We start from the raw sequence: 15,086 nt of genomic DNA on the forward strand, positions 1-15,086 counted from the left end.
GCCTTGTCTAGTTGCAATGATGCGTAGCCTCTAGTGTGGGGAGGATTTTCCTGGTTCTCTCACTTCATCCTTGGAGCTGCTGTACTGTGAGATAGGAGCTGAGACATGAATCGGTCCGAGATCTTCCTGCTCTTGGAAGTTGAGGCCCAAAGGCATAGATTCTTTCCTTTGTGTGTGTGGCGCTTGCCCACTGCAGCCACCTTGTACCATCTTGTGTGCGCTCTGCGCTTGCCCAGAGTAGTGTGGAGTGTGGTCTGTCTGGTTTGAGGCTCCTTGGGAGACTCCCCAAGGTGCTAGCCAGGCTCTGGGGCAGGACTGGTAGTCCCCAGCTCTAGCCAGCACCTGTTGTAGCTCCCTTTAACTCTCTCGTAGCTCCCTTTAACTCTCTCTGCAACAAGGGAGAGTGGACAATTTAAAATTACATGTTCTAAAGAATAGTCTTGTATCTCCAGCAGTCGTGGCTGTGTCCTCCTGTAGTCAGTCACTGGAATTTTGAACTTTTGTCACAAGAGCAGATCTTTTTTTTTTTTTTTTTCCAGAGAAGCTCAACTGTATTGTTCTGAATGAGGAAGATGGCTCCGTTGCAAAGACTTACAAAGCCAGAGGACTCCTTACTTCCACCCCTGCCTGGGCTGGAACCAGGTTGCTAGGGCAGGGTGCCATCAGCTGACTGACTGGCTCACCATATTCTGGTGATATTTAGAGGGTTGACATGAGTATGGTTCAGCGACCATCTTCAGTAGGTGATGCTCTGATCTCCTTAGGCAGGGAGATACGTATTGGAGAGTCAGTTACCAGGAAACATTGTCAACTTGGTTACATCTCTTAAACCAAATTTTGTTTGAGTTTGTTTTATATTTGTATTTTTTTTTTCCTCAAGGATCACATTCATACAAAGAGGTGTGCTAACACCATGCTGGTATCATTTGATCTTGAGGTTAACTCTAGTATATATCAGGTTATGTATACATGTATGAAGTGATGGGTCTAGATGCCCAGGGTCACCCTTCATGGTTGAGGCCCTGGTGCCAGTCTCCCTGCTCTGTCTTCCTCAGCTCTGGTCTTCTCTGCCTCTGGAAATATGATAGGAAATAGAGTGGGAGGAAGGAGGTGTTGAGAGTGCTCACTGGCACAGTCTGCTCAGGGACTCTGAAGAAGTGAACGAGAATAAGTATGTGTATTGCATGGCATGATACACCTCATGCACCAAACTAATTTTTAGGTCTAAGAAAGCAGGTGGTGATTTCTTAGGACACATGACTCTTGAGGTTGTACAGCCTTTAAGACTTTCATGCACTAAATAAAAGTCAGTCCTCTCCATTTCATTGGTAGTAAGCAAATTACTGAAATAACAATCTCATCAAAGGTTTATTACCTAAATCACATTTTAGGGGATAAGAGAAATTCTGTTTATTCACATGGCCTGTGTGGACTCAGGTGTTCTTTTCTTACTTGAGATCTCCAGTAACATTGCAGCCTTGTTTTCAATAAGCTGTTTTTCCAGGTACAACTTTGTGGTTTCTAAGAGTGAGCAGGTGCATCCCTGCGAATGCCAGGATTTCCCTTTGCACAGAGCTCAAGTGCCTTGTACAATGTTTGAGACTATAACTTTAGGAGCCTCTCCTCTTCTCTCAGCACCCAATGAGACCTCAAAGTCTTTGCTTTTTTCCAGATTTCAGACTTATTCCTGACAAGTCGTAAATATTTCCATCCTATTCAGAAATTGTCTCCAAATTACTACTCTGCCGTGGATTCCCTGTGGTTGGGTAGGCTCTCCTGGGCATCAGGCCACTTCTAAAACCATCTCTCCTGACTTGCTAGGAGCTGTGGGAGCAACTGGAGTCACCTGTTAAGTGTAAATTAGAGCACTAGGGAGACCACGGTACTTTTATGCTTTTCAAAATGCCTGTTCACTCATCGAATTGTCTTTTTTTTAATAGGACTTTATTCTGATTTACTCTTTTGAGCAATGCTATGATACGGCAGTGTCCACTATTGCTTCTAGCACATGTTTTTTTGTTTTGTAAGGGAGCCTCAGTGAGTGTATATTATAAACCCAAACTTTAGGTATCTAAAGTTCACGGAGATAAAGACTGCATGTTCTGGTACCTGCTAGGGTGCGAACAGAAGGAAGTATAGTGCATGATTTCATCTTGTGTGAATCCAATTCAAGGGTGATTCAGGCTTACTCTGCACATTTGGAGCAAATAACCCCTGAATTCCTTCCTCTGTAGTGTGTGGCTGATACCCACAGAGAATGTACCAACGCATTTGGCAGGGTAGTATGTGGAAATAGACAATTTTGTTTTTTTCCTGTCACTGTTTTTTTTTTTTTCTCAGAGATTCACTAGTGGTCAGGGCCCTGGAATAAAATGCTGTCTACAGATATTGCTAAGGTCAGAAGGGTTGTTTTGATTCTTCCCCATCACATGGTTGCATCATTCTCTTGAAGCACTTCTGTTCTTGTTCCACTTGCACTTGTGTTCTTGTTCCACTTGGATGGAACCTGGAGAGGTTTATCAAGGCCAAAGGTAATATCTGGGTCTACAAAATCAGAATCAGTTTCCATGATCATTATCACCAGCCCTGGGGAGAGGCACAGTGAGGCTGTGCCATTATACACAGACCTTCCCTTTTCTGTCCATTGCAAGTGAAAAGTGAGAGCTCTTTCAAATTGGCTCCAAATCCTTTTGACATGAGAGTCCTTGAAGTTTCAAGTTCATCTTTGTCCTATAAGACCTTCCGAAGAGAGGAGAGAGAAGCAATGATCTAGATTTGCAGGTGAGTTGACCTGAAATACAAAATGTTCAAGAAAGGGACAGCTCCCTCCAGCGAGGCAGCTGCTGTTACTCTTAAGTTTTTAAAAATTAGTGAGCCTGTATCTTGTGCTTTTGAACTAAAGAATTGGTCATAGCTCTCAGGATAAAGAACTGGTCATAGCTCTCTTCTTTATTGGGTCATCCTGCTCTTACAGGAAATTAACCTCCCATCTGCCTCCTGTCCTCCAAAACTGGCCTGTGGGTTACAATTCATGTTTCTCCATATTGTGCTGTTGCAACATGCAAACTCTTCACTTCTTTTAAATTGCTCAACTATTTCTAAATATGGAAAGTCCATTTTTTCTTTCAGGTTCTGTTCTCTCTTTGGAAACCATTCCTGGGCTCTGCTCTACTCATCCTTGGGGGGCCTGTCCCTCATTAGAGGGACAGCACCTTGAGAGGCCACACCAGTAGGGTATCATATATTCACTAATCTAGCTCTGAATGAACTTAGCATAGCTGGGCTCACCAGTAGTTATTTTTTTTAAAAAAGGATTTATTTATTTATTTATTTATACAAGCACTGGGTACAGTCAGAAGCGTAGGAGGGTGAGAGAATTCACCAGAGCCAGAGCAGGGAGCAGAGCAGGCAGAAGGACCGAAGTACACTGCTGAGGGGAGCAGCGGGCGGCAGGGGAGGTCTGCGCGCCATGCGGGACCCTCCTCCGGTGGCCTGGGCGCAGCTGGGGATCGAACAGGCGCTACAGAGGCTGTGGGCAGCTTCGCAACCCAGCGCTCAACCGCTGCACCACCAGGGAGGCCCAGGCTCACCAGTAGTTATGATTGGTAACATAAGCTTTAGTATTTTGAATTCTTGGTCACTTAAAGATCATGGCAGTAAAATTTAGAAGTACTGATACTGATAGTGGCTGAGGTTGCTGGCTGTCTACCAAAATCTGTCCTCATTCTCTTCTGGATGTTAGATCTGCATTCGTGGCCAGTACCGTGTGAGCAGAAGTGATTTGTCTTCCTAGGCCAGGGCTTTAAAGGCAGAGGTGTGCCTTCTCCCTCTCCTGCTGCCTGGAGCCTGGAGAGACCGAGCCTTAGTCACTCAGGTGGCAAAGCCCTGGGTATGGCAGTGCCCAAGCCAGAGGGGGCCGGTCTCTGAATCACTGCATGAAGGAAAGCCTCCTGCTGACTTAGAATATCACCCTGGGTATTAAATGAACAAGAAACAAACTTAACCAAGCATGAGCCATGGTTTTGGGGAGCAGTGTAGCCTATTGTAATAGCCCTATGTAAAAGAATATTGTGAATTATGTTAATGCATAAAAATCTGCAAGGATAGAGCAGTCAAGCCCAGGGAGTAGGGTCAGGGGCTTTTGCTTCCTGACTCAGTTTCACCAAGAATTTTTATTGCCAGTAAGGAATAAAAGAACAAAATACGGGCCTCCCCGGTGGCGCAGCAGTTGAGCGCTGGGTTGCAAAGCTGCCCACAGCCTCTGCAGCGCCAGTTTGATCCCTGGCAGCCGGGAGAGGGTCCCACATGGCACGCAGACCTCTCCTGCTGTGCCCGCTGCTCCCCTCAGCAGTGTACCTCATCAGTCTGCCTGTTCTCTTCTCCACTCTGGCTCTGGTGAATTCTCTCACCCTCCCGTGCTTCTGACTGTACCCAGTGCTTGTATAAATAAATAAATAAATCTTAAAAAAAAAATACAAGTGCTAGTGCAAATTTTACTTGTAGGGGTCATTCCTTCTCTGTCCACAGCCTCGCTGAATTTCTTTGGACCCCTTAGGCACTCATTGTCCCTCGTCCTTACCTGACACTTGTTGTGGAGATTAGTGTGCAGAGTTGGGAGTCAGATAGGGTCGGCCACTTAGGCAGGGTCTTTCAGGATACTAATCTCTTTGGGGTGGTGGTGTCTGGCCCACCACCAGACACTTAGTGGATCAAGAAACAGAAGCCTTGGTGTGTGCAGGCTTTCAGAACCAGAGACGCATGCTCACCAGCAGGTATAAAGCACAAGCCCACGATTGGTCATGGTGAGCAGCAGCCTTCCAGCATCTGCTGTCAGGAAGCCTTCTTGCGGGGGTGAGGGCAATTGGGAAACCAAGTGAATAACCAGAGGTCCTCCGGTGAGCAAGGAAGCAAAGCAAATGGAGTAAGCAGTGAAATGATCTGATGATCTGCTCCTCAGCAGTTACACATTTAATCTTCAAAATCCTTTTATGAAATTCAGTCTCTCTTCCCTGGAGTGTTGCTCTAAGACTTTTTAGGCTTCCTGAAGCTTCTGATAAGTACATACAAGTGAGCAGCCTGCTGAGTCTACGTCCTGGATTCCATGACTAGATTTGAGTCACACATTGGGGTGATAATTTTAATTACCCAGTGTTTCTTATTGGGTGTATGAAGATTAAATGATTTAAAGTGGTCTTCAAAAATTAGTTAATATTACCATTATTTTAGTAGGTTAGATTATAAACTTTTTCTAATTATATACCTAATATTGCAAAACATGCAGCTGGCATACCAAACACACCCCAGTGTCTTAACACCTCATAGGAACCTAAATACCTGATGTGACTAAAGAAGGTAAAGAGATAAACATAGATTTGGAAGTAGGAACATCAGATAGGCACTGCTGTTCAAGAACTTTCTAGTAATTGTTGCCAAGACTGTGTTGCCAGCATGACAGGACCTGATCTTGACCAAAAGTTAAAGTTACCTTCCACTAAGTTGAAAGTGTCTTTCCATATTTTGAGATTTAGTAAGGTTCATAATGACTTTACACTGGGTTTTTCTTTAAAAAGACTTTTAGATATTTCCTTTGGTCATTCCCCCCCACCCCCCACCCCATTTAGTTACCACTGTCTCTGAACTGTTAGATTTTTCTATCGTCAGCATTTGCCCTTTTTTCTGTTATCCACATCTTCTCTAGTTCTGGATATTTTATATGATTTTTTTCTTAAAATGCAGTGACCAAAAGACACAATTTTAGCTGCAGATATCTTTCCTTTAATTGAGAAAATAGGATAAGATTTTCTGGTTTGCTTCCAATATCCCTTTTGGTTGCATACCCATTTTCCAGTTCACTGTTTCTCAAATTTTTGTATTCTTTCAGGAGTTTGACTTTGTTTTGAGTTTGGGTTCAAGAGGTAAAGCTCAAAACTTCTCCAGTTTAAATTTAAGATGAATCCAACTGATCTTAATTAAAATCTTTTTTTTTTTAAGATTTATTTATGCATACAAGAACTGGGGTATAGACCAGAGGTGTAGGGGATGAGAGGATTCACCAGAGACCAGAGACAGAGTGGGGAGCAGAATAGGCAGATCTACTGAAATACACTGCTGAGGGGAGCAGTGGGCGAGACAGGAGAGGTCTGTTGCACCATGTGGGTCAGCTCCCTGGCTGGGGATCAAATTCATGCTGTAGTGGCTGTTGATAGCTTGATAGTGCGGAGACTTTAACCCCTGCACCATCAAGGAGGCCCTTAATTAATATATTTTTTTAAAGATTTATTTTATTTATACAAGAACTGGGGTACAGGCCAGAGGTACAGGAGGGTAAGAGGATTCACCAGAGGCAAAGTGGGGAGCAGAACAGGCAGACTGACAAAAAGCATTGCTGAGGGGAGCAGCAGGCGAGACAGGAGAGTTCTGCCGAGCCTTAATTAAAATATTTTAACACAAAGGCCTCCCTGGTGGCGCAAGGGGTTGGGACACAACCTATGAAGCTATCTGCAGCCACTGCAGTACAAGTTCAATCCCCAGCCGGGGAGCTATCCACATGGCGCAACAGACCTCTCCTGACTCGCCTGCTGCTCCCTTCAGCAGTGTGTTTCAGTTGATCTGCCTATTCTGTTTCCCACTTTGTCTCTGGTGAATCCTCTCACCCCCCCACACCTCTGGTCTGTACTCCAGTTCTTGTATGCATAAATAAATAAATCTTTAAAAAAAATATTTTAACACAAATATTTTATCCTGTGATCACTTCCCCCTAACCCACCAAACATACCTTAAGCTTTTCAGAAGCAGGTCTTAGGGATACAATCTGTGGTAACATTCTGCTCTCTGATAGAGCAGATTGCTCTTGATAGGATTGAGTCGGATTTGGTCTTCACCCTAAATGTGGCATTCATCCAATTTATTAACATAAATGGTTAAGACTGAAAGACAGGTACTTACGTTAAAGATAGAAAATATGTTCTGATTGGTGTTGTATTTCACTGGAATATGAGAAACCTGGATGAGAAAATAATTTCAGCTACTGTCAACACATAACTAGTCCTTAAGTTATTTTTTAGAAGAATTTGCCTTTATTGGCTGCGCAGACTAGTTGAGGGGTATGAAACTAGGGAAGTTGGGTGACCCTGATGCGAAGTGATGGAAAACCTGCCCAGGTTTTGATTTGATTTCATTTCCTGGACTTGATTTCAGCCTGGGTGAAGGTCTTACCCTTGTGCAGCACCATTCTCTCGGCAGGATGATTGTGTCTGCCAGGTCTGTCTGCCTCCTTGCTGGCCCTACGCAGGTGCCTTGCACCAACTTTCACGTCACCTGGCACTGCTGCCGCATCCAGTGCACAAGGACATATATCCAGCCCGGGGCGAGGCCCACACACATGGTCAGTGATCTTAGGGGAGGTCAAATTCTTCCCTCTACTCCCTTCTTGTTGGGTTTTCAGAAAGTGTTGGAATTAAGGGCTGTTGGAATTAATTAAGAATGTTGGAATCCAGGACTCCTTTGAGACAAACTGCATAGTCAAGAATATATACTTTGATATAGATGGAATTAGAGGGGCGATGCTAAGTTAAGTCAGTCAAAAAGAGAAAGACATGCTGGATGATTTCACTCATGTGGAATATAAACAAAGGAGCTGACAAAACCAAAGCTAAACAAACTCTTGAGATAGGACTGCAGATTGGAGGTTGCTAGAGGGGGAGGAAGGAAGGGGAAGAGGACAAAGGGAGAGAGCCCAGTGGTCTTAGGGTAAAGGACTGTGGGTGCTTTGGTGGTGGGTGTGATGTGATGACGTATGTTTGAGGTGTGAACCTATTTCCCTAAATCATATACTTCATTGTAAGCCAATCTCACCCTAATTAAAAGGTCTCCCCTCTCTCTTTCCCCCTCCCCACACTTTAGAGATGAATGGCCTAGATTTGGATCTTGCTTCTGGCACCTTCATTTCTTCATCTGTAGAATAGGCATATTTTACTTACCTACTAGAATTGTTAGTCTTAAGAATATAACCAGTTAGAACAGTGCCTGGGACTAGGTAAGTAATAACTATTAGATATTTCAGGATGCTTCAGGCCTTTGATTGGCCTTTTATTAAAAAAAATAATTATGAGTACAATTTCTATAATAGTACTTTTTTTTTTTTTTTAATGTTGGGTTCTGGGCCTCCCTAGTGGCACAGGGGTTAAAGTCTCAGCACTATCAAGCTATTGCCAACCACTGCAACATTAGTTCGATCCCTGGCCAGGGCGCTGACCCACATGGCACAGCAGACCTCTCCTGTCTCACCCGCTGCTCCCCTCAGCAGTGTATTTTCAGTATAGCCGCCTGTTCTGTTCCCCACTTTGTCGCTGGTGAATCCTCTCACCCCACCCCACCTCTGGCCTATATCCCAGTTCTTATGTCATAAATAAAAAAAAAATCTTGGGGAAAAAATATTACTGGATTCTCAGCATTTTATGTTCGCATAACTGGGCTATCTGCTGCTGGTTTTGTAATTGTTAAATGAAATCAGTCAACATCTCTGTGTTTGCTTTCTAAAAACCCTGATTCTTTTTTTTTTTTTAGATTTATTTATTTTTGCATGCAAGAACTGGGAAACAGGCCAGAGGTATGGGGGGGTGAGAGGAGTCACCAGAGACAGAGTGGGGAACAGAACATGCCGATTGAAATACACTGCTGAGGTTCTCCCCTGGTTGTGCAGGCGGTTGAGCGCAGCGCTGTGAAGCTGTCCGCAGCCTCTGCTGCGCCAGTTCGATCCCAGCCAGCCGGCGAGGGTCCCACATGGCGCAGCAGACCTCTCCTGTCTCGCCCGCTGCTCCCTCAGCAGTGTATTTTGTCAGTCTGCCTGTTCTGTTCCCCTCTCTGTCTCTGGTGGATCCTCTCACCCTCCCGCGCATCTGGCCTGTACCCCGGTTCTTGCATAAACAAACAAATAAATAAATCTTTAAAAAAAAAAAAAAAAGAAATACACCGCTGATGGGGAGCAGCGGGTGAGTCAGGAGAGTTCTGCTGCGCCATGTGGGTAGCTCCCTGGCCAGGGATCGAACTCGTGCTGCAGGGGCTGTGGATAACTACATAGGTTGCGTCACAACCCCTTGCGCCACTAGGGAGGCCCTAAAATCCTGATTCTTCATCTGTAAAATATATAGCATGCACTATTAAGATCTACCCCACAGGTTTGCTGGGAAGGAAAAGATAATCCAGTCAATCTTGTGACATTTTAAATTTTAGTATGAAAAGGTAAGTGTGATAGGCACTTTGTCACAAGTTATTGTTTGTGGCCCAGGCCAATAAAAGTTGGAATAGCATATATAATTAATATTGCCATCCTCCATTTGTTTCCAGGCTGCCGCCTTAAAGACTTTGGAGATTTGAATTTTACACCAGTTCCCAAAGATGACCTTTACAACAATCTGATAGTGAATCCTCGATCAGTGGGCCTCGCCAACCAAGAGCTAGCTGAGGTGGTTAGCAGAGCTGTGTCCGGTGGCTACAGCTGTGTCACAGTGGGCGGGGACCACAGGTAAGATGGGAGCCAGGGGTGGTGGAGGGACTAGACTGCTTTGGTTCATTAGTTAGCTTGTTTCCTTACTTAGAATAAATTACCCTGTGGAACTTTTAGGATAGAATGGACATAATAGTATTTTTTTTTTGTTTTGTTTTTATACATGCACTGGGTACAGTCAGAAGCACGGGAGGGTGAGAGAATTCACCAGAGCCAGAGCGGGGAGCAGAGCAGGCAGAAGGACCGAAGTACACTGCTGAGGGGAGCAGCGGGCGGCAGGAGAGGTCTGCGCGCCATGTGGGACCCTCCTCCGGTGGCTGGGGAGCAGCCGGGGATCAAACCCAGAGCTGCAGAGGCTGCGGGCAGCTTTGCAACCCAGCGCTCAACCGCTGCGCCACCGGGGAGGCCCATGGACATAATAGTATTTTAATGTCTAAAGTCATGAGATACTAGAGACAAAGTTTTATTTTATTTTTTTAAAGATTTATTTTTTATTTATGCATACAAGAGCTGAGGTGGGAAGGCAGGATTGAGAGTATCCACAAGACAGATTGGGGAGCAGAACAAGCAGATTGACTGAAATACACTGCTGAGGGGAACAGCGGGCGAGAAAGGAGAGGTCTGCTGTGCCATGTGGGTAGCACCCTGGCCAGGCATTGAACTCATGCTGTAGTGACTGCCTATAGCTTCATAGTGCTGACACTTAACCCCTTGTGCCACCAGAGAGGCCCAGGAGACAGTTTTACTAGTGTGTTCATGCTTATTTCTTGGAAAGCTGTGATGACTTTTTCAGAGGTGTACTCAGAGATCTTTTCAGATCACCTAACAGAAGTTATTATCTTTGTTAGAATTCCAGAGGCAGGTAGATTCCTCATTAGGAGTAAAAATTTAGTGAGAAGTAGTTAGTCCCAAGTTCTCAACCGAGATTCAGCTAAATCAACCAGAGGGGTTGGATCTCCTATCTCCTAGCTTGATGCTCTATTTATATCCTTTCATGGTCTTACTATTCAATGTGATTGTCAGTTGTTGGTGTTTCTTTTGTTTTTAGCTATGTATATTGCAATCCTGTCATTGCTTCCTTCTCCTGTGCAGTGCTAAAACCTAGCCTATTTAGAAAGTTCTAGTAAGAAACGGATATCTGGACAAATTGAGCAGCTGTTGAAGATTTTAAAGGGAGACATTTTTAGGTCATTATGTTCTTTTTACATAGTACAACATACACTATTACCTTGATCGTCAAAACAACTTAATCAGGCCTAGATAATTATCTGTTTTATAGAAAAGGAAACTGAAGTCTAGAGAAACTAGATGATTTGTCCTAATCACTAGCACTAAACCATGGTATCCCTCAAAAAGGCCCAAGGCGGGACACAGAGCTTAAAATGCTGACTCATGTTCTACTGACCAAGATGGGTGCTTATTTTCTAAGATGCTTAAGCTGCATTTCCCATCTTGTGAAATTACTTGGTTACCGGGAAGCTGGGCAGCTCTCTAACCACAATTTCATCAGCTATCGTCCCACAGCTATAATAGGTCATTGACTAATGTAAGCACAAGCTAAAAAAGTGTATTTGAATGCCATGCTAATACATACAAGGCAACATGCAGATAAGCCTTTTTTTTATTCAATGGTCTAAATAAATTTTAATTGGGGTACCAGTTCATTATCTTTAACATTGACTTTTAGAAAGCTAACATGATGCGCCCAAAAAGCTATGCTGCTTCTGATTTTTATCCCTAATGTAACTGATATTTTGACAGATGATCTCCCTGGTTTCCCTTTACCAGTCTCCTTTCAGGTCTATTAAGCAGTATTGGTGTGCTGTTTCATACAGACCACATAATTTAACTAGATTTCATTCATCCAAGTATTAGAGGTCCTTTTCTAGACCAGGATCAAATTACAGGGGTTGGGGGCAGCAGTGGTTTCCACCACACTACAGGGATAACCAGTTGTCAACGTTCAATTTTTAGAGTTTTCCATGTTTCCTTGTCTAACTTGATCAAGGTTATTCTTTGGGAACTACAACCCTAGGTACTTTGTCTCATCAAAATCCAGCTTCAGTCTGTAGCCCTGACTTTGCCCTGAGGACAGAGTATGAGCTGCGTTGGCTGAGGAGTTACTGATGATGTGTGCCAAGCAGAGAGCCTTGAAGATTATTTTATTTGTTCTTCGCAGCCTGGCAATCGGAACTATTAGTGGCCACGCCCGGCACTGCCCAGATTTGTGTGTGATCTGGGTTGATGCCCATGCTGACATCAATACACCCCTCACCACTTCATCTGGAAATCTCCATGGACAGCCAGTTTCATTTCTCCTCAGAGAATTACAGGACAAGGTCAGTGAGTAGAAATGAAAGTGGAATGACTTCTAGGGGTCATCCTGGGGCTGAGCGGGTCTAGGTAAGGAAGATTTCTGTGAATGATGGATTAAGGATGATGGTATTAATGATAATAACGTCTTCATTTGTTCATCAGGGACAAGTAGTCTCCTACAAGCTAGGGATATAAAGATGACTAGAACATGCTTTCAGAGGGCTTAGAATGTTATAAGGAAGGTGGTATGGTGAGTAGTAACGAGCAATTGATTTCATAGTCTAAAGGGCTCAGATCTTACTCTCAGACTCACTGATCTAGGAAATAAGTAAAACCATGATTACCTCTAAGTAATTTTTCCTAGGCTATTCAGAAAACGTGGGAGTCCATGTTGGGCACAGCATTCCTTTATCCCTCCCTTCAGTGAGGGACCAAGTGAAACTAGCAGTACAAAGGCTATTCATTGGGCAGAATTTGTTTTGACTGTCTACAACTTGAGATGGCACCTGGGTTATGTTTCAAGAACCAATCTGTTAATTCAGTAATGTACAAAGGGGTGAAAAGGGCTAATCAGCAGTATTCCTGTTATTTAAGAAAGTTAATGAAAAACCGAGACCACCTCAGAAGACATTTTTTTATTCTTAAGCTACACTACATTCTTCAGCTCTCCTTTTGAGGTATTTCCACTTGTATCCATTCTCTTTCCCAGATCAAGTATCTTGTATTGCTTTAAGCATATCCTGTGGTAGGAAGAAAAAGCAGACAGCACACACTGGAAAGCATACAGTGATTACCTGAGTGAGACCAAAAATCTGTAATGAATCTTGTTCATTCATCTCTTCTTAGGTACCACAACTCCCAGGATTTTCCTGGATCAAACCGTGTATCTCTTCCCCAAGTATCGTATATATTGGTTTAAGAGATGTGGACCCTCCTGAACAGTAAGTTGAAGAATTTGGATTAAACTGTGGGCCGTCCTGGTCACTTGATTTGCTAGTTGTTGCTTGTAGGTCATTATAGAGACAGAGCACCCCCCACATTTGATTAAAAAATCAAATGCCCTTTAAACTACAGACTCTTTCTTTTATATATCACCAGTTTTATTCTAAAGAATTACGATATCCAGTATTTTTCCATGAGAGACATAGATCGACTTGGCATCCAGAAGGTCATGGAACAGACATTCGATCTGCTAATTGGCAAGTGAGTAACTACAATGGATGTCTCCTTCTAGGTCCCAAAGGGAATAAAACAGACTCCCAAGAGGCAGCACAGTGTAGCCCATCTCTTGAGGACAGGAGCTTTTAAAGTTAAAACAAGGCATACATATAAAATATCCAAATAAATCAGAAGAGGAAAATATGAAACATAAGTTATATCCTTCCTCTGGGTTTGGGAGAATTTCTGTCCCTGCCTGATCCTCTCATGAATTCTAGGCTTATTTTTAAAAAGCTTATCTTCTTTTTCCCTCAACTGTTCCATTCTTCCCAGCCTCACTATTTCTTCATCTGAATGTTTTATGTTAAGCAAATCTTGGTAGTATAGAAAGATGGCAGGTGACAGATGACTGCTAATCAAATGCTAGTTTTAAAAGCATTTTCCTAATGCTGACTATTTTTCGGTAATGTAATTAACTCTCAGCTTATAGTATGTCATTTCTTAAGCTGTCAAAAAATTTATTTAGCATATGGGCATTTGTTAGTTTTAGTCATATGGCATACCTGGGCTAACCTGTAAGTTAGAATTGGAAGATAAGGCTCCTGACACAAAATCAGAGTTAAGTTTTGCTGCTGTTATGTTCTGAGAAATTAGCAACTGGAACACAGATAATCCAATTGACACTGAATGTATCAGAGTCCACTGTCATGAAAGTGAATTCCCTCTACTGCCAGTTAGTGTAAGAGGTTCTCGTGCCCAGTGTAAGTCAGAAATATGAAGTGAAATTAGCCGGAGGCACACGGAACAACAGCAAAAGTGGTGTATAGGAAGCTAACACGCTTAGTGCTCCGTAACTTCCAAGACCAGGAAACCTGCAGATCTGTTATGTTAACAAAGTGCCAGGGTTGACAGTAACAAAGTCAAGGCATTATAACTGTAGAAGGACGGGAGTCCAGCCACAACCAAATGGCAATTCTCTTATCTTCCTTCTTTCAAGACAACAAAGGCCAATCCACCTGAGTTTTGACATTGACGCCTTTGACCCTTCACTGGCTCCAGCCACAGGCACCCCTGTTGTAGGGGGACTGACCTACCGAGAGGGCATGTATATCACTGAGGAAATCCATAGTACTGGTAAGTAGCAATCAGCCTGTTAAATACATAAATATGCTGCAGCCTATGGCCAGTACGGGATCTTTTCTGCTATTCCATGTAATTGCCAGCATTGTTTTTTTTGCTCAAACTTTTATAGCTAAAAGTCAAGTGGTTAGGTTAATAAGGAGCAATTAGAGGTACGTTTAAACCTGGCTTAAACCCAAATATGCTACGGTGAAACTGAGTAAGAAACTGTTTATGTCTATATAACATACACTCATAAAATATAAGAACAAACTGCCAAACTGATGTAGTTCTATCCATCTGAATCCTCTAAAGGACGACTAAAATAAAAAGGCAAGGCCAAGTAGCTAGTAATTATACCCTAACTTTAAGAGGTTCGTTCACTAAGAGTTGGGAATGTGGAATTAAAGCTTTTCTTGAAGATATTTTCAAAGCTGGACAGTATCCTTGGGTCCTTACTTATAGGCTAATAATTCTTAGACTTTGTTTGATCAGTGCTTTAATTTGGGTATACTAGATGAACGGCTAACAAAAAGATCAGTAAAATTAGCATTAGATTACAAATATAGATACAGGGGGATCCTATCCCATAACTCATACTCATTTGCAAAGTTTCCATTTCTGTCAGAAAATAAGGCTACTTTTAAATGACCTTTTGTGTAAAATGTAAGCAACTATGCTACCTCAATGCCATCTCATAAAACTGGCATCTAAATCACATAGACACTCATAAAACTGGGATCTAAATCACATAGACACTCTAGACTGAAAGATTTGGGGCTACAGGAATCCCATGTCTATTTGGGGCAGATAAATGGACACTGAGAAATGTCCCTGGCTCTAGGGCCTGCTGGAATCTGAGCTCTACAGAAAGGAAAAGTGCTTATCTATCAGATTGGACAGTGGCAAGGTCGTCTCATTAAGACATTGTCAAGTGTCATTGTGCTAGTGGCCAGCAAACCTGAGCGTAATCCTCCATGTGTGTTCC

The 15,086-nt window shown here is 43.1% G+C and overlaps 1 protein-coding gene across 1 annotated transcript in view; it reads left to right on the top strand.

Moving 5' to 3' along the window:
• The window catches only part of ARG2 (arginase 2), a gene marked incomplete at its 3' end in the record, with an annotated part of 30,410 nt that overhangs the window by 13,850 nt on the left and 1,474 nt on the right, over window positions 1-15,086 (top strand). The window contains exons 3-7 of the mRNA XM_084239848.1: window positions 9,346-9,523; window positions 11,685-11,844; window positions 12,668-12,762; window positions 12,920-13,024; window positions 13,977-14,113. Of these exons, the coding sequence (XP_084095974.1) occupies window positions 9,346-9,523; window positions 11,685-11,844; window positions 12,668-12,762; window positions 12,920-13,024; window positions 13,977-14,113 (675 nt within the window). The remainder of the gene's footprint in view (window positions 1-9,345; window positions 9,524-11,684; window positions 11,845-12,667; window positions 12,763-12,919; window positions 13,025-13,976; window positions 14,114-15,086) is intronic.

This window comes from Talpa europaea (genome assembly GCF_964194135.1).
Source record: "Talpa europaea genome assembly, chromosome: 8".
NCBI lineage: Eukaryota > Metazoa > Chordata > Mammalia > Eulipotyphla > Talpidae > Talpa > Talpa europaea.